Consider the following 25,245-nt stretch of genomic DNA (forward strand, 5'->3'; position numbering starts at 1 on the left):
GGACGGGTCACTGGGGGTGTGCTGTGGAAGGGTGCATCTTCCCGTGGTCCTTCTGCCTGGGTGCCATGAGGGGAGCGGCCTCCCTCTGCCATGCCCTTACCCCATGATGGGCTGCCACTTTGGGTCCAGGGCAATGGAGTCAGCTCTCAGAGGACTGAGACCTCTGAAACCATGAGCCTCAAGTAAACTTTTCCTCCTCTAAGTTGTTCTTATTGGGTATTTTGGTCATGGCAATACAAAAGCTGACTAAAACAGAAGAGTAACAATACATATCTTGCAAAGTTGTCTAAAAGATTATGATTCAAAATACCTAAACTTGGGTACTTGACAGTTAATAATTTACTTAATGGATAAATATAAAAAATGTAGGTAGGAAACTTTTTATGAAGATCAGTTAAGTTTTATAAAAGTAATTTAAAACTAGTACCTTTGTTGACCAGTAATAATCATGATGTAAAAAGATGAATGGATCTAAGAGATCAAAATATCATCAACATTAATAAAATCACATACTATGAATTATACTCTAGGCTATGTTCTTAGACTTAAGATCCCCTGTAAATAAGGGGAATTAAATTTCAAATGATTTTTCTTGCAAAAGTGGGGATTGAACCCAGGCCCTCGTTCATACTAGGCAAGTGCTCTATTACTAAGTTATATCCTTAAGCCTCAAATGACTTTTAAAAATAGAAAATAAAAATGGGAGTGAATAACTGCTGGGTATGGTGGCTCCCACCTATAATCCCAGAGATTTGGAAGGCTGAAGCAGGAGTACTGCAAGTTCAAAGCCAGCCTCAGCAACTTAGTGAGGTTCTAAGCAGCTTATAAGACCCTGTCTCAAAATAAAACATAAAAAGGGCTGGGGATGTGGCTCAGTGGTTAAGTGACCCTGGGTTTAATCCCTGGTCCAAAAAAAAAAGGGGGGGGGGATAGAGTCAATAATAACTATATATTGGAAAATGTATACGTTCTTTTTAGTTTTTAAATTTTTATTTGGACAGATGGCAATTTCTATTTAGATTCTAGCTCTGTTGGCTGACTAGAGAGCTAATGAGGCTAGGAACTCAAATGAAGTTTATCCTTAGGCAGGCCAATTAATTTCTCATGAGTAGAATTCTGTGCTAGGTACAAACTGTACTTGTTGTCCCAGTCACTCTCCTGTTAATAACATGGGGACCAGGTGAAAACATGTGATGGTTTAGTACCAACCTGGAACTCCTAATGAGAAAGGCACACCCTTCTGAATAGGCTGATAGCACCATGTTCTTGTGTTGAATGGCATATTTAAAGATGCTCCGGGTAGCAAGTGGTGACTTTACAGCTACCACCAAATTCATATTTAAGTTTGAAAAGCTTCAAAGACTCTTAAGTGGTTCAGAACCACGCTGAAGCCTGTAACTTAGCATTCAGGGATCTACCATCCTCAGGTTACAACCTACTATTAAAATCTTGGCACACTCTTCTTCACATGGTCGACCTCACAGCAAAACTCACCATTCCCTGAAGAGCCCTGCACACACCTGCTACCCAAGTACCTCAGCTTACTCCCAATCCCCCCCTGCCCCCAGTAACCCCTTTCTGTCTCCTGAAGTCTAGGTCTGCCCTGTTTTCAGTCCAAGGAACTGCTTCCTGCTCTGCTTCCATGACCTCTGACCCCCACACAGGACTGACACCACAACCCTGGGTGGGTGCTCCTCTCTCTCAAGACTCAGTAAAGGTCTCAAGGGTGAAGGCTGTGCTCTCATCTCTCTTGTACCTAGTCTGTTGAATTCAATAAAGAATCATCTCTGGTGACAGTGATAATATTACTCCACAATATAAAAAGCCAAGAAAACAAATCTATGATTAATGCTTATCTCATTTAAATATTAAGAGTTTATGCTAAAAGATTAAATCAAATAGAAAACTTAGAAAACGTTAAACAACATAATGATACTTTTTTTTATTTTTAAATTTTTTGCAGTAATGGAGATTGAACCCAGGGCCTTGCACAGATTTGGAAAGCACGCTACCACTGAGCTACATCTCCAGTTCTTTTAATTTTTATTTTGAGACACAGTCTCACTAAGTTGCTGAGCTTGGCCTCAAACTTGCAATCCTCCTGCCTCAGTTTCCCAAATAGCTGGGGATTATAGGCATGAGCCACTGACCATTTTAATTATTACTATTACTATTAGTAGTAGTAGTAGTAGTAGTAGTACTAGGGATTGAACCTGGAGGAAATTACCACTGAGCCACATCTCCAGCCCTTTTTATTTTTTTACTTTGAGATAGGGTCTCACTAAGTCACTGAGGGTTTCACTAAGTTGTTGAGGCTAGTCTTGAACTTGGAATCCTTCTGCTTCAGCCTCTAGAGTTGCTCGGATTACATGCATGTGCCACCATGCCTGGCTCCGTTTTAACTTTTAACAAGCTTGAAATCAGTAATAAAACAGAAGAATTATACTTAGAAATCTTCATCCCTTTTTATATTAAAACATTTTAAAACATTTTACATTATTACAAATGCATATAAATATTTTATATTAAATTGGCAGAAATTTAATTTCCCTATCACAGTCTACTCATTTTGTTATAAAACTAGTTGCACAGATGAGTACATTGGGTAACCAACCTGGAATGCAGGTACACAGAACACTAGCAGTCCTCCACGGACACAAATGCACCTTTACAAGGGGCTCAAGCCTCTCCATTTGGCTTACTGTAATAACAGCATATGTCTCATTTAGCGATTAGTGGAGAAGACAGGTGAATTTTATGGTGAAAAGTCATTTGGGAACGCCTGACAGCTGTGCAGGAAAGAGCTCCACAAATCTTGGTGAAAAGACTGTCCCAAAGGAAGAGCAATTCTGCTTGGAATTTTTCTTTGTGCCATTTGTTTCAAATATATATTATCTGTAGCATAGCCACTGATAAATGAAGAATGAAGTAGCACACTAAAATTAATTATTTCACATGTAATGAGTTCTTTTCTAACAAAATAATTACCCTCATAGAACAAAGAAATTTTCCTTGGCTATAAACCTATAGATCAGAGAGGCCAGGTATTAAAAGATGGCAAGACTCTTCAAATACTTACATTACACTTTCATGTACTAAAGTAATAAGGTAATGATGGTATGTTAATAAGGAAACTTAAAGAGTTGCATTAACTTGTAAAAGCTATTATGGAACAAATGAGATATCTGTAGTAGACTAAAAAGTGTCTAAAGAGTTAGTGTACCTTTTGAAGGGTCTAATTATAGAAAGTAACCTGGACAATAAGATTACCTAGTTCATGAAACACTAACAGCTGTGATGGTCTCACCAAGAGATACCCTCTCAAATTCTGCACAGAAGAAAGCAAAATGGTTAGGTCAGATCAAAAGAAAGATACAAAGTCAGTATATGGCTGCCATTCTCTGACATCACTGTTATCTAAGAACAGAATATTCTGTTCTAGATAAGGAACAATCATAAAATAGATCACACAGAATTAACAGAAAATTCAGACAAGGCCTTGATGGACTAAACTTTAATAAAGGAATAGGATTAGACTACCCTCTAGTGGAAACTGAAGATCATTCAATATATACAGCACCTGACAAATGTATTTTCCCAGCTTTGTGATAAAGTGCGCTCTGTGGTTACTTCACAGAATAAGTAAGAGTGCAGAGTATAGAATCTGGATTAAATATTTCATTTTATTCTTACATGCTATCTTTCAATTTTACTACATTTCATGTAGTGGTTTTGCATTCTAACCTGTTCTGCACAAGCTAAATTTTATAAATTTTATAAGTTTTATATTTTATCTACCCAACCCTTCTATCATAGAAACATGGGTTTGTAAATTCACAAACACTAGAAGGACTCCCACTTGCATGTCAGCATCCTGATGGCAGATACCCCACCTTGTTCCCTGCTGTATCCCCAGGTCCTATAAATAGTGCCTGGTCCTCAGCAGATGCCTCATACATACCAGGCAGGTGCTGTGCTAAGTAAACACTTAAAGTTTGTCATTCCATTGAATCCTCCAACTACACTGTAAGGCAAATACAGTTGTCCTTCAGTATCCTTGGGGGACTGGTTCCAGGACTCCTGAGGATAAGAAAGTTCTTGGATGCTCAAGTCCCCCATACTAAACGGTGTAGTATATAACCCACACATCACCTCCAATATACTTTAAATCAACTCTAGACAATTTATATTACCTAATATGATGAAAAAATGCAATGTCAACAGTTGTTAAATTATCATCTAGGGAATAATGACAAGGAAAAGTGACTATACACATTCAATATACACACAATTTTTTAATGAATATTTTCTCTCTGCAGTTGGTAAATTGTGCAGATGAGGAACCAATAGATTAAAAGGGTCGACTGTACTCTGAGCCTCATTTTGCAGACAAGGAAACTAAAAGTTATGCAGTTAAGAAAACTGCATGGGTCTTACAGTTAGGAAGTTGTAGAATTGAGAATCTCAGATCTGAGAGTTCATATTTTTTTTTCCAATTTCCAGTACACTCTTCTCATTTTTTCTTAAATGACAAGGTTTACCAGTAACTATCAATTAAACAGGCTTTTTTTAAGCTAGCTGGATCACATCCCATGAAAAATCAATAGGAGTGGATTAGCTGTTGTTACTTAACAATTCCTAAGGGGGCAGGTAACCAGGAGTCATATTTATTAGGCCACAGAGCAGCACAGCTAAAAGCATCATCAAAATCTAAACTCACATAAACTCTTACTCTTTAATAAGGGCAGCCCCTCCAGTGACAAAGGCAAGACCAATAAGAGGTAAGTAGCAGGAAAATGGAGAGACTGAAGAGATACAGTATTAGATCTGATGGGAGGGTGAAAAATTTAAAGTGAAAGTCAGTTACTATTTCCTCCCTAGTTAATTTCTTCTGTTGTTCGACTATTTAACACTTGTGATGTTATGTCATGATATTTAGGTGATGATAGGAGATATTTTGAGACTATAAAAGAAAGAATAAAAGTTTCAAACACTAAGTACTTCTAATATCTAAAAATTATGCATAGGGCTTGGGTTGTAGCTCAGCACAAGGCCCTAGGTTCAATACCCAGTACCAAAATAAAAATAATAATAATAATGTTTAAAAATAATTCATAAAGTTCATTAATGATACAGGTGCTTATAAAACATGTCCCACAAAACTTGGTTTCATAATGTTTTCCTGTTGTAACAGCAGCAGTGACTTCATGGAGTTTAAGTTGATAAGCTAAGTTTCATAATTTCAAAACATCTCTCTGAGCTTATTCTGGGTCATGAACATTAGGCCTCGGGATTCCAAGCTTTGACTTTCTAAACTTGCTCAGTTAGTCATTGATATTAAGTAGAAATATCAGGCAACTAACAGCAGTGAACTCTGAAGGCAGCATGTATCTCAATGAATAACTTCATTGGCAACATATATAAAAACCAATCATCTAGATATCAGATGTATCTTCTAAGCAAACTGAACTAACTCACCAAAAAGGGCTCAAAATAAGTTATACATAGACTAGGGGATAAATGTTTCAAATTTATTTAGAAGTGGATTATCTGTCCAGAAAAGTACCTCAAAGAATCCTCTCACTTTAATTTGCCTTTGGTGGTAGATGTTCTCAGATTAGTAAAGAGAGCCACTCAAGTGAGCATTTGGGAAGACTGTCTCATTCTTTAAGAAGCCAAATACAGCTTCTAAAGAGTAAGGTCAAGTGTTAATAAAATCGAATGTTTTTTGGGATATCAGGTTTTTGTTTTGCTTTGTTTTTTGGTGGTACTAAGAATTGAACCCAGGGGTGCTTAACCACTTAGCCACATCCCCAATTCCCACCACATCTTTTAATTTTGAGATAGGTTTCACTAAGTTGCCCAGGCTAGTGTTGAATTTGCCATCCTGCTGCCTCAGTCTCCCAAGTTGCTGGGATTACAGGCATGCACCACTGTGCCTGGTTACAATCTTAATTGAGAATGAAAATACAGTACATTCCAAGAAAGACTACGTAGATACATTTCTAAAAAACAATTAGCTATGAAAATAATAACTATGGCAAAATGTGTTTAGTCAATGGAGTGGTAGTAACTAAAGAACAACTAACTATAAATGCAATTTACTCCCAGCTAGGGGAAAAAAAGAGAAAGGTCATCAAAAAAGAACATCTACAAAGAAACACAAGACCAATGAAAAGCACATGACAAAAAGAGCTGCAGATAATTAAGCTAAAGAAGTGGCTGAGAAGAAAATTCCAAATATCTTGAAGTTTGTTTCCGTCAGTTATCCATCCAAAGCTTGAGAAGCATCCTTCCTGTACCTACAGGAGGAAAAATTCCACAGAGGGCAGCCACAGAAATTTGGCATTTCTCCTAGGACCAAAACCTCTTCTCCATGCCCTGCCTTTAGAAATAAAGTCCCAGCCCCAGAAGTGTCTGTAACAGCCAGAAGGCTTGAAGAAGACGGTTCGGGAAGGCCAAGTGACCACTGCCCTCCGACTGCCTCACCACTACCTTGGAGGGCACTGCTGTGGCTGGGGTCCTGGCTCCATGTCCTACTGACCGGGACCCTGCGCCAGTCACAACCTCTCCAAGGCTTAGATTCTTTATCTGTAAACTGGGGATAAGAAAAGCTACTTTCATAGGGTTCTCAAGCGAATTAAAGATAGTGTCTGTAAAGTACCTAACAACTGTTACATACAGTTGGCGCTATGTTGGTGACTATTACTGGCAACAACATCCCAAATACCATTTGTCTATTTTATTCAGACACAAAAAACCAGGTTTGTGATTTGCTAATTACTTTGTGAATCAGTTTTGTGTTGCTTCAAATGAGGTAATATTGAAAATTAGGAAAGGATGATAGGGTACCTTTACCTTCTCACCAGCAAGACTGAATCAAGTTATCAGCTCAAGAAGTTTACATCCTGTGTAGATAGCTTCTACCTTCTCTTTCACTAAGATCCTAAGTTTTGTTAGAAAACAGTATTAAAAAATTACAGAAAACCATGCTAAAAAAGAAAAAGAAAAAGAAAACTGAGGCCATTATTTTGGACTAAGCTCTTAAACTAAGCCACAACATATCAAGCCAAAAATAAAAATGGAATCACTTATGCTAAAGTAGCACCTCACTGAACTGAAATTGTACTGTTTATTTGACTTTCCTAAAAAATCAGGATTAGAAAGAAAATAGCCAAATTTTCCAAACAGGCCAGTTTCAACTTGAATGATAATGAAATTTCCTCTGTCTTAATCCTTACACAAAAAGGTAACTTGAAGTAATCTGATGTTAACCATTCCACCACTCCTATTGTGCTGTCTCCCCTGCTCTCACCCTACAAAGTAACTCTAAAATAAAATCTGCCTTTTGTTTGTTTCCACTTCCCTCAGTCCTTTCTGACTGTAAAACTAACCTCCTCTGCTCAGCTCACTGGAACACTCATATAATTTATGGAATGAAATGCTGCCTGATTTTAAATTGAAAATAAAGCCAACGGGAACTTTTAAATTGTTGTAATTTTGTCCTCTAACAATAGTTAGCCATGATATCATCCTCAGATGTAGCACTGCAAACAAAAATTTTCTGAATATAAACCTAAGAAAAAAAGGATATCAGTATAATCCATCCAAATGAAAACGATAACAAAAATAAACCTGCGCAAAGTAAAAACTTAGTCAAACAGATATTCTCACAACTGGACTTGTTTGAGGAGGGGGAAAAATTGTGCAAGACATGAGATCTAACAGATCTATATTTTACAAGCAACAACTTCTGGAGGATGTCCTACAGTAAGGACAAAATCATCCTAATTCCTTTCTTTCTACGTTTAACACTTTTAAACAAAAAGGCCTATGTCACAAAGATAGAACAGAATCACTTTAAGAATAAAAATTATGTTTTCTGAAGTGAACTGAGACAGAAAACATGCCAGAAATCATTTCTATACTTCAAATCATTTTCTGTCTCATCTTTAATCAGACAATGGAGTTAACTAAAAATTCACTATTTCCCAAAACATTCGGTTAGTCAGAAATTCAATGAACTCTTGGAACGCTTTGAAATTACACCAAGTCCCGCCAAAACTGTTTTCATTCCTAAATGTGATGTACAGCTCCAAACATCCAACTTACCCAGATTTGCCGCCATGGATTCTAGGTCTGCTATTAACCCTGGGAGCTGCTGGAGCTGTTCCTGCAGCTCTATCAGGCTGCTCTTCTTTTTCTCCCAGTGTGCTGAAAGCATGACCACCTCGCTGTCCACCAGCTGCAAGACAGACCCAGAGGGCAAAAGGAAACCAGGTCTTAGGTATGGAGAAATTATGGCTGACACAAGATTCAGTCAACACTAATTTAACAGTCCGCTACTGAGTGCAGATGAACATACATGCTAAACAAGATTGAATTTTTTTTTTTAAGAAAAGAACCAACCTATTATTCAGTACAGGAAACCTCAAATTGCTGCTTGTGTCAGTGTATCTTAACCTGAAGAAGAGAAAGCTCAAAAATGACTTTAGAATTTACTTCTAAAGTGTTTTTAAGAAAACCATTGATTTGAAAATCTAAACCTAAAGGAAAAAAAAGAAAAAAAACTACCAATAATAATCAAAAAGAAAACAAACAAAAACAAATCAAAACATAATTAGCAGGTAATTATTTGCTTTACAAAGGAATTCAAATAGCAGAAAAGTTTCCTAATGCATTTTAAATGCACTGATCAATTCATATGTAAGCAGGAACACTTCCTGCATGAGATAAGATAAATAGCAACATACATGAAGGAATTATAGGTGATTGTGTAATTCCAGAAAAAGAATTTACATCACCAAACAAGTAATTCAGAAGATGTTAAAAAGTCTTAACAGCAGGGTTGAGTGATACTAGGCTAGCCTAAGAGAATTCTAACTTCTTTTCCTGAAGACTGTAAAGAAAATAACACCCATCAGTTTCTCTCAGACAATTTTGTTTTGGTCTTAACATGGTGAAAGAGGAAAGCACCTAGGATAGATAAGATGTAGAGGATGAAAGGAGAGGTCATCTTTTGAAAACATGGCCAAAAACAAGAAGCCAGAATTGTGACAAATACCCATATTCTGTACAATTAAAGTTGCAAAATCCATCACATAATACATTTGAATTTTATATGCAAAAATCACAGAATTCAGTTTTATAGAAAGAATTTACATTTCATGAGATTAACATCCTTCAGACTCCGAATACAACTGAATAGTTACTCTGAATACAACGAATTCTTACCAAATCTCAAAAAAATAAGAATTTTAGAGGAATTAATAATCAAAATTAAGATACAAAATTATTTGTATGTGGTGCTAGATTTTGTCTGTATTTTAATAAAAACTCAAATCTGAAATAAAAGAACTGAGCTACAATGTATCTTCCTATTTTTTTCAGCCATGAAAGCTTCAGTTGAGGGTGATACCAAGCTTTTTGTGAACTGCATTCCTCATTATTTTTTAATTTTTTATTTATTTAGTTTTTAAGAGATGAGGGTCTGGCTATGTTGTCCAGGCTGGCCTTGAATTCTTGGACTCAGCAACACTGCCTTAGCCTCCCCAAGTGGCTGGAAATACAGGCAAACACCACAGTGTCTACTTAAAAGGGCACTGTCCACTGGTCTTTATAATGATTTCTGAAAGTAGCTTTAAAAGTCTTAAACAGTGATAAATATATATATAACCATGATGCCATAAGGAATTGGCTTGAAACAAAGATCCATGTTCACAACGTTTATTTCTAAAGTTCAACCAACTACTATTGACTGCCCACGATCTGCTAAAACCTGTTTTAGGCACTGGAGGTGCAAGAGTAAACAAAGAAGATCCTGCACTCTTCGGTACATTTTGAAGGCAGATTTCTCCAATTCTTTTGGCTTCAGACTTTAAACTGTAGCAAACAAAATTCCTTTATTACAGGGACATCTTAAGGATAAAAATACATTTTGCCTGAGCCAGGCATGGTGGTGCATGCCTATAATCCCAGCAACTTGGGAGGATGAAGCAGGAGGATCCCAAGTTTAAGGTCAGCTTTGGCAATTTAGGAAGACCTCGTCTCAAAATGAAAATAATTTTGAAAAAGGGCTAGTAATGTGGTTCAGTGATAGAGTGTCCTGGGTTCAATCTCCAATATCACAATAATAAACACACAAACACACACATATAACTTGTATATATATTTGGCCTGATACATAGCATACCTTTTAAAAAAGTTGTTAAATCTAGAACAAACAATTCTGGGATATTAACCTTTCCTTACTAAAAATCAAAGTACACCATATTTAAATATTAAAATATTAATGACAGTTTATCTCAAACCTTCCACAAAATTGAGAATTACATTCTGAATATAGACTATAAGATGATGATCAAAAATAATCTATTCCCAGATATTCAATTTTCCATCTCCATGTCAACAACTCTGAATATACTCAGTTTCAATAACAGAACATCAATTTAAGGAGCAGGACAAAACCAGAGTGCTTCATTCCAAAATCCCTTCTGGCAGCCACTGAGATTAGGCAAATAAAAACAAGCAGGGAACACCAATGACCTACAGTGTGGATAACAAGACCTTACTCTATACAAAATTGCACAGTTCAGAGTCAAAGGAGATGTATCATTTCATTTGATCTGGGAACAACTTTGGTAAGCTAGAAGCAAAACACTAGAGGTCTAACTTCAAGAAAACTGCCCTCAGGCTCTAAGCCCTAAGTCACTATTAACTCTCTATTCACTTACAGATTGCTAAGGAAGGGAAAATATCATAGAACTTATTTAGAACAAGCCTAGGCAACGAAGTTATCATTGACCACAGATGTTTATTTTTTAAGATACTGCTCTTAATTCAAAGATTACATAGTAAGAATTTGCTTTAAAGTAGAGGAGTATGAAATAATTTGTTAAACAAGACTGAATTGCTTATGAGTATATTTGCCCCAGGAGATTAATGCTGTTTGATTAAAGGCTGCCAAAGACATATGAGCAGGTCTGATAAAATAAACATGTAATAAGTTTAACATAACTAATAATAAACACTTAAATATTTACATGTCTCAACACTGTATAGAGGGCTTTAAAGTACATTTTCATTATTAAAGTTGGGAACTGTACTTCTGGAAAGCAGCAGAAGTCTCCAGTTTTGGTGACTTTGGGTGATTTGTTTTTGGTATTTGCTACTATTTGGGAGGAAGGGACCTAAATCTGTAGGAATCTGAGGGATTCAGGCATAGACTGTTTCATCTATGAAGAATTCTTGGTTGTCAAGATACAGTCACTGTGACTCCCATTTCCTAACTTAGGGAGTTCCTCAATTCCTAAGGAGATATAACAATTTATAGCCCCATAATCATGTGAGGCCAGAACCATGGTGACAAATGCAGACAGGAAACCAACTATGCCAACTTGTTCAGGAAGTCTGACTGATTTTCTTGTTGGCTCCTTCTGCCAATAGACTGTAACCTTTCACTAGGGGATGTAGCCACTTCAAAGTTCAAAGAGCATTACATAAGCGTCTCAGATTCAGTTCCCTAATAGTCTTCTACCCCCATAAATCTCCAAAGGTTTTGTTTCAGTATTTGACCCAAGTTCCAAATTTTATATTTTTTACCACTGTTTTAGTTTCTGGCTCATTTTTTAAAGCCTTTTAGTTTCCCTTTATTTTTGTGAGCCTAATGCATTTTATAAATTCTTATACACAAATACATATTCTTATACATTTTTGTGAGTTTAATTCATTTTTAAAGAATGTATATACATAAATTCTTACATACAATATATACTTCTAATATACAAATTCTTTCACATGTATACCTAAACTCAGGCGTTTTTAGAAGGGAATCTGGGTCATACATGACTTCTTATATATTATACATAAATATATACTTTTAGATACACATATACAGAGAAGGAAGAACACATGCATGTGTTTCAGAGCTACAGCGTTTGTTTGCCTTTCTTTCTTGGCAGTACTAGGGGCTTAAACCCAAGGCCCTGTACCACTGAGCTATGACTAGAGTCCTCTTTATTTTTTGTTTTGAGACAGGGTCACTGACTTGCCTGGCCTCAAACTTGTGATTCTTCTGCCTCAGCCTCCAGTCACTGGGATTATGGACATGTACCACCAAACCCTGCTACTACAGAGCTTTTCAAATAGTCGGGGGTCAGTTAAAAGGGATTATTGAAAAATGCACCATTAGGCAATTTCATCTACGTAAAAACACCATAGTGTACTTTAACCTAGAAGGTCTAGCCCATTACACACCTAGACTATATAGTAGGTAGCCTGCGGCTCCTAAATCAGTACAGCAAGTTACTGTGCGGAATACTGTAGATAACTGCAACACAATCTAAACTGTAACACAGCTAAACAAAGAAGTAATACAGTAAAAATATGTTATAAGAGAAAAAAAATAGTACACCTGTCTAGGGCACTTAAGGGCTGGAGTGTAATGGGACTGGAAGTTGCTCTGGGGGAGTCAGCGAGTGAGTGTAGAGTGAATGTGCAGGCCCAGGACACTACTGTACCTACTGTAGACTTTTATAAATGCTATACCTTTAGGCTACACTGTATTTATATAAAAATATTTTTCTTCCTTCAATTATAAACAGTGTAATTTTTTTAGTCTTTTTAAAGTAACACAGGTTAAAATGCAAACATACAGTTACACAAAAATAATTTCTTCCTTTGTATCTTGTTGATTTCTGCAGTCTTCTCATCCTTGGTGAATATTCTGAAGTCATGGACAAACCTCTTGAGTGTCTTCCAGATGTCAGCAGTATACGCCATGGAGAATCACCCCAAGCCCAGGCTAAGTTTGGGCTGCAGCAGCATCTTCTCGGCATCTTCTTCAGTTGTAGCACTAGCCTGGGCAAAGGTCCTTTTCCGGTAGTAGGCCTTGAAAGTTGCAGTAACTCCTTGATCCAGATCAAAAGGGTGATATTTAAAGGGAGAAACACCACTTTGATAAAGGGATGAAGATCACCAATAAAAGATAGATACACAGAAGCATTATGAACAATCCAACAATAAGCAATATCTTGAAAACTATGTTATTCTCCAGTACTTATCCATTCTGCTGGCAAAGCAGCATAGGAGGTATCCTAGAAGCAGACTGGGTCATGCATGACTTCCTATTGTTCCACAGGACATTGTGTGTGCTTACTGATATGCTGGAAAGTCTGCAGTTCTCACTGTGCAAGGTCACAGAGGGTTTCGATCTGTAGCCTACAACACTGCCCTCAAGAAAAACTGTTATCCTGTCCTTAAAAGCCGTGAAACCTAACACTGACCTGGCTGCTATGGGTGAAAGTCCTTCTAGTCCTCCTATTCCATACAGGGAGCTTTCATCCACTTGAAGATTTGCTCTGTCAGGTGTCTGTCCTCAATGATCTGCTTATCTAGAGTTTCCAAAAATTCCCCAACTGCTCTCACAGTAGCACTCCCAGACTCATCACTCTTTCACATTCTGTGATGAATAACAATTCTTAAATAGCTTAAACCCCTAGAGGCGGTGGCACATTCAACCTCAGAGTTGGGTCCAGCCTTTTCTTCAACACTGAACAAGTTTTGCTGTGGCCGCGACTGTCTGGTGCTAAGAGGGATGCACTTCTGGTCTTTAATCCAGGCCACTGGAAGTTTCTCTGTATCTATCACAGGCTCATCTTGAATTTGTTAGTCTCCTTGCCATCAATGAAGCAGAGTCTTTAACAGCTTCCATCACTTTGCTCTTGACCAAGACCACAGCTATAGAAGGGGAATGCCAGACTGGCAAGCAATAACCATTGCTGCGCTTCTACCTTCATAGTCCTAATTACTTTTAATTTTGTTAGCAGGTCCATTATTTCATATGGCCTTTTAATGGCAACATTAGCAGCTAATTTTGTATACTTAGGGGCCATGATGAACAACACAACACAAGATCAAATCAAGCAAAAAGAGAAAATGATATGATAAGATGTGGCAAACCTGAGATGAGGCTGCTGAGTAACAGCATGGTAACAGTATGCAAAACACGGCATATTACTTTATGGTAAACTCTTTTTTTAAAATAAGTAAAAGTATGTCCTAAAATGATATAAAGGAGAGTCAATATGTAAACCAGTCACAAAGTCCTTTATTATTTTATGTGCATCATCGTATGTGTTACATACAACTGGCAGCACAGTATGTATACACCACCACCACCACAAACGTGAGTAACGTATTGCACTTTGATAAAACCTCAGCTATGACATCACTAGCACTTCAGCTCCATTATAATTCAAGGGTGCTCTCATCATATATTTAGCCCATGGTTGACCGAGAAACTTGGTCATGCAGTATATGACTGTATCTACTCTGCCTTACTGCCAGAAACTAACATTCCCCTCTTCTCAGCAATTTCTAAGAGGAACATTATAAATATTCCTTTGTTCTATAGGTCTTTTACAGCTTCACTAACCTAGGTAAATGGTAAAGAAAGTCTTAAATCAAAAGTCAGAATCACAGAAATATCTAAGAGAAAGTTTCATTGACATTAACAGCACAAAATATTTGACCTTGACTAGTAAAGCTTTAAGTGTGTATACCAATAACTTTAATTACAAGTTACTTTCATTCACCATACTCTATAAATGCCTGAAAACAAATTTGTTCTCGAAACAAGCATTCAATTCACTGAAATGTTTATATTTTATATATTTATACATATATTTATATAAGTTTTTTTTTTCATTTTTGTTAAGCAAAGTGATGATTTCAGGTAGAATGAGCAAAGCTAAGCTTTTGCCCAGACAGTAAGAAATTCTTCTTTTGGCCTATACTCAAAGGACTTAACATTAGCATACTACAGTGATGCAGCCACTTCAATGTTCACAGCTGCTCAATCCATAAAAGCTAGATTGTGGAACCAACCTAGGCACCCTTCAACTGATGAATGGATAAAGAAACTGTGGTATACATACACAATGGAATAAAATTATGGCATTTGCAGGTAAATGGATGCAGTTGGAGAATATCATGCTAAGTGAGAAAAGTCAATCCCAAAAAACCAAAGGCGGAATGCTCTCTCTGATAAGTGGATGATGATACGTAATGAGTGGTGGGAGGGAGGCAAGAATGGAGGAAGGATAGATTGTATAGAGGAAAAAGAGGGGTGGGGAGGTGGTGGGGGGAAGGAAAAATAACAGAATGAGACAAACATCATTATCCTATGTACATGTATGATTACACAAATGGTGTGACTCCATGTACAACCAGAGAAACAATAGTTGTACCCCATTTGTGTACAATAAATCAAAATAAATAAAAATAAATTCTTTAACAGTGGGTAGAATGAGATCATATCTCATAATTTATATATACTATAGTCATTAAACTCTAATTCAAAGCATTATACCTAGATGAATCAAATCCTACCTATTCTTAGAATAAAAGTTAAAAATTCTCTAACCCAACTAAACTAAATGACCAGACTGAGAAATTGTGTTTTTTTTAAAAAAGAGTGTTAGCCATGCAAGGTAGTACACACCTGTAATCATAGTGGGACTCGGAAGGCAGAGGTAGGAGGACTGCAAGTCCAGCAACTTTAACAAGACCATAAGCAACTTAGTGATATTCTGTCTCAAAATAAAAAAATTAAAAAAGGGCTGGGGATGTAGCTCAGTGGCAAAGTACCCCTGAGTTAAATTCCCAGCACCAAAATAATAATAATAATAATAATAATAATAATAATAATTTTTAAAGTGCTTTATTTAGGGAATTTCAACTAAATTCAGTATTAGATATTTTGCAAAACACTTCCATACAATAATAAGCTTAATTCTTCATAAACTAGCATTTAACACTGACAAGGAAATTTCCCCACAAATATCAAATTAGCCAATTCTAGCTGACGGTGGTGCTCACCTGTAATATCAGTGGCTTGGTAGGCTGAGGTAGGAGGATTGCAAGTTTAAAGTCAGCCTCAACAACTTAGCAAGGACCTAAGTAACTCAGTGAGACCCTGTCTCTAAATAAAATATAAAAAAGGGCTGGGGATGTGACTCAGTGTTTAAGTACTCCTGGGTTCAATCCCTGGTACCTAAATAAATAAATAAAATACATAAAATTAGTCAATTCTTTACCTCTCCAGCATTTGCACATTCTTTGGCTCTTCTGTGAAGTGCAGCCCATGTATCTTCATATCTAAGAAAAGCAAAATAATTCAAAATGCATATCACACATTCAAAAGAAATACTATCACCAATCACAAAAAACCAAAGACCAAATGTTTTCTCTGATATGCGGATGCTAATTTATAATAAGGGGGCAGTGGGGGCTGGGAAAAAAATAGAAGTATTTTGGATTAGGCAGAAGTGAGGAGGCAGAGGGATAGGAATGATAGTAGAATGAACTGGACATGATTACCCTATGTACATATATGATTACATGACCAGTGTGATTCTATATCATGTACAACCAGAAGAATCAGAAGTTATACTCCATTTATGTATAATGTGTCAAAATGCATTCTTTCATGTATAACTAATTAGAACAAAATTTTAAAAATAAATAATATCTAAAGATGAACCTGGAACATAATGTAACTCCAGAAAGGAGAAGCTCAAAAAATAAGGGGACACATTGCAAGAACAGAAGTCAACTTGAAAGAGCTTCCAATGGCCAAATATGGGACAATCTGGGCAACAAAACAAATAATGGTAGTAAAGGATTATAACTTGAAGAATAAAACAAACATCCATGAGTCCATAGTGATATAAACAAATAGTTGAATAAATAAAGGAAGGAAAAGGAAAAAATTCTTGTTTATAGAATTCCAATTAATTTTAAAAGAAATGATGGAAATCACTACTTGGTAAACATAAGAGAAATAACTTTCAGGAAAGAATTCTAATGAATTTAAAATTTGTGGATGAAAGTATCAAGAGAAATAGGATATTTACATAGTCTCAAAGTAGCTCCCCACAGGATACACATGAACTAAAATGATGAGAACAGGGTGGACAGTGGAGGAACCTGGCAGGTACTTCATAAACAAGGGTTCAGAATGATCAAAAGCAGTGAGAAATATCAACATCAGGTGCCCCCTGATGTGATGTACTTGAGAAGGACACAAAATCAGTCTTCCAGTGTTCTCTGACAGAAGGCACTAACTTGAATTTATTCATTAGAAAAGAGGAGACAAACTTGAGTTGATGGGACATTTTGCAATCACTGATCAGTCTTTTTCAAAAAAGTGCCAAGATCATGAAAAGGCAGATTCAGGAAGTGTTCTGGACTAAAGGAGATGAAGGAGGCATAGTGACAAAATATAATGTGTGGTCCTGGATTGGACCCTGGTTCAGAAAAAAAGGATATTAGTCAGACAATTAAAGAAATCTGAATAAGGATTATAGTATTTACCAATGTTAATTTTTTGATTCTGATCATGATTATCATAGTTATGCAAAATGTTAACAACAGGGAAGATGGAATTCCTTGTTCTATTTTTATAACTTTTTTTTTAATTTATTTTTATTGTAAACAAATGGGATACATGTTGTTTCTGTTTGTACATGGAGTAACAGCATACCAGTTGCGTAATCGTACATTTACATAGGGTAATGATGTTTGATTCATTCTGTTATTTTTTCCTTCCCTTCCCACCTCCCTACCCCTCCCACTCCTCTTTTCCATCTATACAGTCCCTCCTTCCTCCATTAATTGTTTTTAAGTATAAAATTATCTCAAGACTTAAAAAAATACAATTTCTGCACCATTCACACATGATTGCTGAAGTAAAACTTGATTTTTCCATCTTATCTAAAATTCTAACTATCCAAGTGATAATTCTCTAAAGGGGACTATATAGTCAATGAATTTATATTACCTCCCTTTATAGTTATGGAGAGATTTACAATTTTCCTGTTGAATTTAAGTAGGAAAATCAATCTGAAAATCCCACCAGAGTGTTATTAGCATCTACATATAATGAAAGGCAAGGTGGAAGGTCACACAACTAATAGTCTTACTGTCACTGTCAACTAACAGAAAGATTGAAAATTTCCTCTGGTGTATCAGACTATGTAGGTATCAATTAAAATCAACAAGATTTACTGAATGCCAGGCAGTAATGAATGTAGGCATGAGAGTTGCTGAGATGAGCTTTACCTCAGCCTCTTTCATTGCTCCAGTACCTAACAGGGGAGTTATTAAATGTCTGCTAAATGAAGAAATGTATACACTCATTGCAAATTTTAAATTCAAGGTTTCATGATAAAATTTTCTATCATTTTTGCCAATTAATGAAAAAGAGCAAATTAATCACTGCCTGCCACTTAAACTCCAGATCAATCATTCTTTTCCTACCATCTCCTTTCCCTGCTGTTGTATTTCTGCTTCCCACACCCTCTTTACCATTATATCACCCTCCCTCATGTCCAACAGTTTGGCACCTGGTTCTTGACTTTTCCTCCTGTGTTTGATATTCCCTAAAAAATAATACAGATTAACCTAATCAGTCATTTTTTTCTGCTCCCCTCCTATGCTACTGAGCACTGTTATAGAAAGGTATACAAACCATTACAGAGACATGCTATCTAACCTCGCATGGGCCTCAGCTGCCAATCAGCAGTTTTAAAATTTCATTCCTATTAGATTGCTCACAGAAGTCTACCCAGCAGGCCTTACACATACCATGCGGTTTTGAAAGTCATCCCCATCTAGTCACTTTCAACAGAAGGGTGGCCTTGTTATAAAGACCCTGGATATAAGCCTTCAATTTTCATGCTTTCAAATGTCTTTAAAATTGCAAATCAATGATGGAAAAATAGAGAAGAAACCACACTGCTAATGCAAAATTCATTCTTCTAATAATACTTTATATACTACAGAACTAGTGGAAGAATTCATAATATAATCAGGAAAATCAACATACACACAAATAATTACCTTCTAAGATAGACAAAGCACTAATTAAGGAGACTAACTTTTAACTGTTACATACTACACTAAGTTATGATTTAGAGGTCAGAGAAGATGCCAGAAGGTGAACACCAGGAATCTGTCTTCTCCCCTGGGTCACAGCTGTACTGACAGAACCTGTCTGATGAAACTATTTGCAACTGGCTTCTACTAAAGGCTTGCAATTTCTAGGGGAAAGCTTGGATGGAAAACAGATAAATTTTGTTCAATTTCAGCTCTCAGCACAGCAGCAGCTATCTATCCCCCAAACCCAGCCCCAAGGCAGGCAGCCACACACTTGCTCCTAAAGCAGCTCTTATGCAGACTGTGGGAGCCAGGTCCGCAATGAGGACCCCATCCTCCAATTACTGGTGATCCATATTCTGATCACTAATTGCTACTCTGATCAGGGAGATGCAGATACAGTGGTAACCATTATTACAAATCCTTCCTATTCCTGCTACAGAGACTTTTCAGCAGATTTGAAAGGCCAGTACCCGGTTTTTGTGCCTTTTCATTCTCTTTTTCCTCTTTGGGAATCAGACATTTAATGACTAAGACATTCAAAAGCAACCACAGATACAGGGAAATTTAGAAAGTCACCCCACATGACCAGTGAAAGGTGTAAGTTCAGAGAAAACCTGAGGAAACCTTAAGTCTCCACTGCAGGCTGAAAAACAGCACACAGGTGCTACCACAATAAAAAACAAAACGGCAGACCCTGGGGAAGGGTATGCAAAAACAGGAAAATATGGTCCTTTCAAAGGGAAAAAACAAAACCAAAAAACTAACATTAAACATCCCTGAGAAAGACCGGGTGCTGAATTTCAAGTAACAGGGCTGGGAGTGAAACTCAGTGGTAGAATGTATGCCTAGCGAGTGCAAGGACCTGGGTTTAAAGGGGAAATGCAGGTACAGTTGATGGTATAGAAATGAATACGGATGAGGAAAAGTAGCTATGCTCTACTGTGTGCATCTTTACCACATCTGTCAGATGACATGATACAAAGTATAGAACGTCACATAACATTCTCAAATAGTGTACTTATTTTATATAGTAGCTTTGGTATAATTGATAACCATCAAGTATTCCTTTTTAAAGTGCATAATTTAGCAGTTTTTAGTATATTCACAAAGCTGTGCAATGATCACACTAAATTCAAAATATTTTCATCACCCATTCCCACTAGTATCACTACCCAATTCCCTAGAAGCTCTATTAAACACTAATCTACTTTTTGTCTCTATGCATTTGTCTCTTGGACATTTCATATAAAGGAAATCATACAATATGTGGCTATCTATACTGGTTCCTTTCACATAGCATAATGCTTTTAAGTTTTACCCATAACACAGCATACATTTCATTTCTTTTTTGTGGCAGAATAACATTATATTATGTGGATATACATTTTGTTTATGCATTAATCAGTTAACGGACATTTATTTTCTATTTTTGGCTATTATGAATACTAGTACTATGCACATTTGGATACAAGTTTTTATGTGGATATATGCTTTCAATTCTCTTGAAGTGAAATTACTGGGTCATATGTTAATTTTATACGTAACTTTTAAAGAAAATACAAAACTATTTTCCAAAGTGGTTGCATAATTTTACAAGTCAACCAGCAATGCTTAAGGTTGCTAATTCCCTCAGATCCTGGCCAACACTTGATATAGCCTATCTTTTTTAATATAGAGATGCTAATGAGTATGATGTGGTACCTCACTGTGATCGTGATTTGCATTTCCCTGCGGACTAGTAAGGTTGAGTATCTTTTCAGGTTCTTGTTGGCCATTTCTATCTCTTTTTGGAAAAATGTCTGTTCAAATTCTTTGTATATTTCTTCACTGAGTTGTCTTTTATTGTTGCATTTTCAAAATTCTTTATATGTTCTGGATACAGTCCTTCATCAGATAAATGACTGCAAACATTTTCTCTCCATTCTGTGGGTGGTTGTTTCGCTTTCTTAATGGTGTTCTTTGAAGCACAAAAGTGTTTAATTTTGATCATGTCCAATCTATTTTTCTTTTGTTGCTTATGCTTTTGGTGTCACTTCTAAGAAAATCATGTGTTTTATTATGTCTGCATGTCAACAGGAACAGACTAGAAAATAAATGGTATAAAATTAAGAATCAAAGTAAGACCTGATTGAGGACTCAAATTCAGAATCATGTTTTCTGTAAAGAAACCATAGAGATAGTAACTATATATTGCAAACTATTGCTAGCAAACATAATAAGGTTATGTCAAAGTCAGTCCTTTGTATTAGCCAGTAAAAAGTAAAAGCCTCAAAGAAAAAAAATAATAACCTCCAATCACTATATTAAGGTACTGTTTAGGTATTTTAATGTTTTTATCTATAAAATTATAAAGTTACTTTAGACAACAGAAGTGTAACCGTAACCTTCCTCTCTACAAGAAAACATTTACCTGCTAAGTAATTCCAGTCCAGCAGAGTACTTTGGCAAGTAGGGAACAGACCTGCCAAAGAAACATTTTATTAACACAGAATCTGAAAAAGAATCTTAAATTTTATCAACTTGAATCTTGAAAAGAAAATTATATACAAGAATTCTGACACTGTCAATTGTAATGTAAGGTATTTTAAAACCACTGAAAATTTATCTAATCTTTTAGGAAAATATATTACTTTAGAGTTAATGTACTGCAGTACATCAAACTGTCACTTTGTCCCAAGGAGACTGTTTTTAGCAAACAATACAATAAACATTTTAACAGAACACTACACAAAGAGAATAAATACACAAGATCAAAGCTCAGCTCTCAAGGTAGAAAATAAATCTGGGCATATGCTTTACTAAAAAAATGAAAAACAGGGCACAATACCGGTGTTTTCATATAAAACAGGGAATAGCTAAAAAGATTCATTTGTCACGTCCTATTTCATTATTAATAAGGTTTACAATAATGCAGAACTTTTACTTTGCTCTTAATATACAAATTACTTGTGATCAAACAATAGCTATGGATTGTCAGAGTGAAACAATCATATTTTACCATTTTTCAACCATTTCACAATTTTATCAGAAAACTTTCCTGTTAGAAAAGTTAGAAAGAATAAATTCTTTTGTAGCTGATGCATGCAACAGATCTAAAACACAAAGTAGTTTTACTATTATGAATACAACCAAAAACAGTATGCAATTCAAGTCATGGTAAACTAGAACCTCAGCCCGAGCTTACCTGGGTTTGCTTTTTACTTTCGCTTCTTTTGACTTGTCACTCAAAGTCTTTAGCCTAGAATTTGACAAGCATAAAATATATTTTTACAGGTCAAGAGACTTTCAACAACAAATCGTCAGAGCTGTTACAATTTTAGGTGGGTCAGGCTTTTTTTTTTTCTTTTTTTTTAAGCAAAAATTAAGCACCCGTATAGGCAACAAATATTTGAGTATTTTTACTGTATGTGAGATAATCACAAATGCAAAGTCAGTAGCAATTTTTATATTCTTGCTTTTACCAAATCCCTTTGTTAGAAACAAAGATTTCCTAAATGTGATCAAAGTAGAGAAATCTTAATTTATCTGGTATCACTAGAAAAAGTAGTGATTCAACATAGGTGAATTCAAGAGGTAAGATAAATATTCATAAACAAAGCAGCACTCAGTTATCTTAAGTACCTGTATTATTGAAATTTCAGTTGATAAAAGCTTTCTAAAATACAAACTCTTTTCATTAAAGAAGATTTGGCAAACCCATTTACCATTTTTTGATAACTCCAGTTTGATTTTAGGAACACCTGGCTGCATTCTGGGGCAAAACAGTACTTCCTTCAGACACTTCCGAGCTAGGAATTCATCTTCATTTCTAATCGGAACCAATCTATGGTGGTTTGTGATTGGGCTTTTGTATCTATTTTTCCTAAAGTTTCTGCCTTTACTCTTGGCCAGCTGGTTTCAGGATTCTGTACTGCTTCTGCTAACTACCTACCTCCTGCAGCCTCCTCCCCTTTATGTGCTGTTTTTAAATGAGTGAGCTAGAAAACAAAACAAACATGGCTAGAACTACACATACAAAATTAGCAGGCTCTTCTAAATATGAAATATGATGTTCAGACTGTACAATTTATTTTCAGTTTCACTTTCTTTTGGCTGTAGACTCTACTCCAGATAACTGAATTGCCAATTAACAAGTGCTAAATTATGAGATAATCTCATATAAAATGAGATACTGCTGTACATGTCCTTAATTACTTCAACAAATATTCACTTCAAAACAAGAAACTGAAATAGCCCATAGTACCACTGCTAACCCCTGAAAGCCTCTGCAAAAACACAGAAATAGGTGCTCCTTCCTTAGGATGCTTTACTGACATCAGTCAGGACCTGTCCTAATACACAAGCTAACTCTTACATACATACCTCACAGCTACATTGTACAGTATGCAACTTGCCCAACTATATATGCAAGCCCTGACACAAGACTCATCTTTTTGTCAATAATGCCTGGTCAAGCACAAGAAGGGGATTTCTGATCAAGTGTATTTTTTCAAACAAATCTGTATGACAATTTTGTACATTTTATTCTATGATTTTTTTTAAAAAATTAGATTTCTCTATGATGCCCCCAAAATTAAGTCATCTCTTTAGTACAAAACTGATTTGGTTATTTCTCTAGATGAGTCAAGGAAATTACATCTGTCCCAGAGAAACAAAATTTCTAAGTTTATTTTAAAAACTAGTAAATCTGGCTTACACAAAGATTAAACTAGAACTGACAGAGGTATTTTTATAGTTATGCTTTACCATTTCTACTCCAAAATTTGAGAAAAGCATTTAGTTGAGACAACTCAGGGAGAATTATCCTAGGGTAGTCACACGGCAGTGCACCACCCTTGAAAATGAGTCTAAGATATTTTTAGTGACCTGAGTGGACACTATGAGATGTAAAAGGGATCACTAAGGTACTCTCTGGACCACTCTAACCATATTATCTAGTTAATCTCCAGGGTGATTGATCTTTCATATATTTATTTTAAAAATAAACTTTCAATTTCTCAATTGTTATATGCAAAGTGTGGGATACTTTCCTCCTCCCCCCCAAAAAGGAAAACGTGATCTGGAAGAAAGGGAAAAGAGAAGAGTTGGAGGGAGCTAGAAATGAAGTTGCTACAGGTCACCAAGAGCTCCCCTTGGCTCCCAACAAGGTCTGCTTCAAACACAGGTCTCTAACCAAAAGTAACCTGCGGAGCTTATCTGATCTGACTTTGAACAGACCAGCTGTAAAGAGAGCTCTCTAAGAACCAAGGAAATCTGATTATGGACCGGATAACTGGTTATATGGAGGAACTAGTATTAATTTTGTTAGAAATGATACTGGTATTGCATTTATGTATTTTTTTAAGTAAAGCAAACTGATGTATGGAGGTATAACAGACTTTATACATAAATGGAGAGATAAAGCAAAAGTGGCAATATTTGAAAATTACTGAATCTGTGTAATGGATATATGGAAATCATTGTGTTACTCTATTTTTGTAGGTTTGAAACTTTATTAAATATTTTCAACAACGAAAATAGTCTTTTATATATTCATCTTTTCTCACCACGCCTTTTCCAAATAAATCATCAGTGTGCCAAAAACAGAAAACTGTTGAAGAAAACAAAAATATAGGGAAGTTGGAAACAGTAACAAAAGTTCAGGAGAGAAAAATATGCAAGGTTACAATCACTATCCTTTTTCTTTAATTTTTAATTAAAAATTTGTTCCAATTTGTTGTACATGACAGTAGAATACATTTATACATTTTGATAGATACAATCACTATCCTTACAGTGAAAAAAATATGTTTAGATATATTTAGTAAAGTAAAAAAGCAAATAGGTCCTTTCTAAGATCCATCCTTGAAAACTGGAAGGGAAATGAAAGTAGTCTACCATTTTTATTTTGCAATAACTCTACTTAAAATTTCTCACACTAATCCTGCGCTGGAAAACACTCACTAAAAGTCTATTTAATGTCCCACGGTGTCATGACACACTGGGAAGGAAATACTGACCCGGGGGAATACTCCTGCATCCTTAAATGTAAAATGGTAGTATTATACTCAACCATAAAAACTTGCCAAGAATAAAATAAAAGTCCAAACATGATCTTGGTGGCATCTGGAGAAACTATAGAGCTAATCCAAATGAAAGGTATAATAAAAAGATTATCATCATCAAGAAAGCTGAGAACCTGTGTATGTAACTGGGCCAGGGTGAAATAAAGGCTGAGGTGCCTAATGCATCAGTTTCTATAAAAGGCTTTCTTTCTGTGGCCCACTCTCACTCAAGTGCTGCTCCATGAGTATACTAATAGAC

At 36.0% G+C, this 25,245-nt stretch overlaps 1 protein-coding gene across 4 annotated transcripts in view; it reads right to left on the minus strand.

Moving 5' to 3' along the window:
- Dtnbp1 (dystrobrevin binding protein 1) overlaps positions 1-25,245 on the minus strand; it is a 125,471-nt gene that overhangs the window by 95,180 nt on the left and 5,046 nt on the right. For 2 of the 4 annotated variants that reach the window (XM_047559311.1, XM_047559313.1), the window contains exons 2-6: positions 22,127-22,180; positions 21,353-21,403; positions 18,408-18,443; positions 16,098-16,158; positions 8,113-8,245 (exon numbers count right to left, since the gene is read on the minus strand). In XM_047559311.1, the coding sequence (XP_047415267.1) occupies positions 8,113-8,245; positions 16,098-16,158; positions 18,408-18,443; positions 21,353-21,403; positions 22,127-22,180 (335 nt within the window). The remainder of the gene's footprint in view (positions 1-8,112; positions 8,246-16,097; positions 16,159-18,407; positions 18,444-21,352; positions 21,404-22,126; positions 22,181-25,245) is intronic. The other 2 variants (XM_047559312.1, XM_047559314.1) reach the window with 1 other exon arrangement.

Source organism: Sciurus carolinensis, chromosome 7 (genome assembly GCF_902686445.1).
Source record: "Sciurus carolinensis chromosome 7, mSciCar1.2, whole genome shotgun sequence".
Classification (NCBI taxonomy): domain Eukaryota; kingdom Metazoa; phylum Chordata; class Mammalia; order Rodentia; family Sciuridae; genus Sciurus; species Sciurus carolinensis.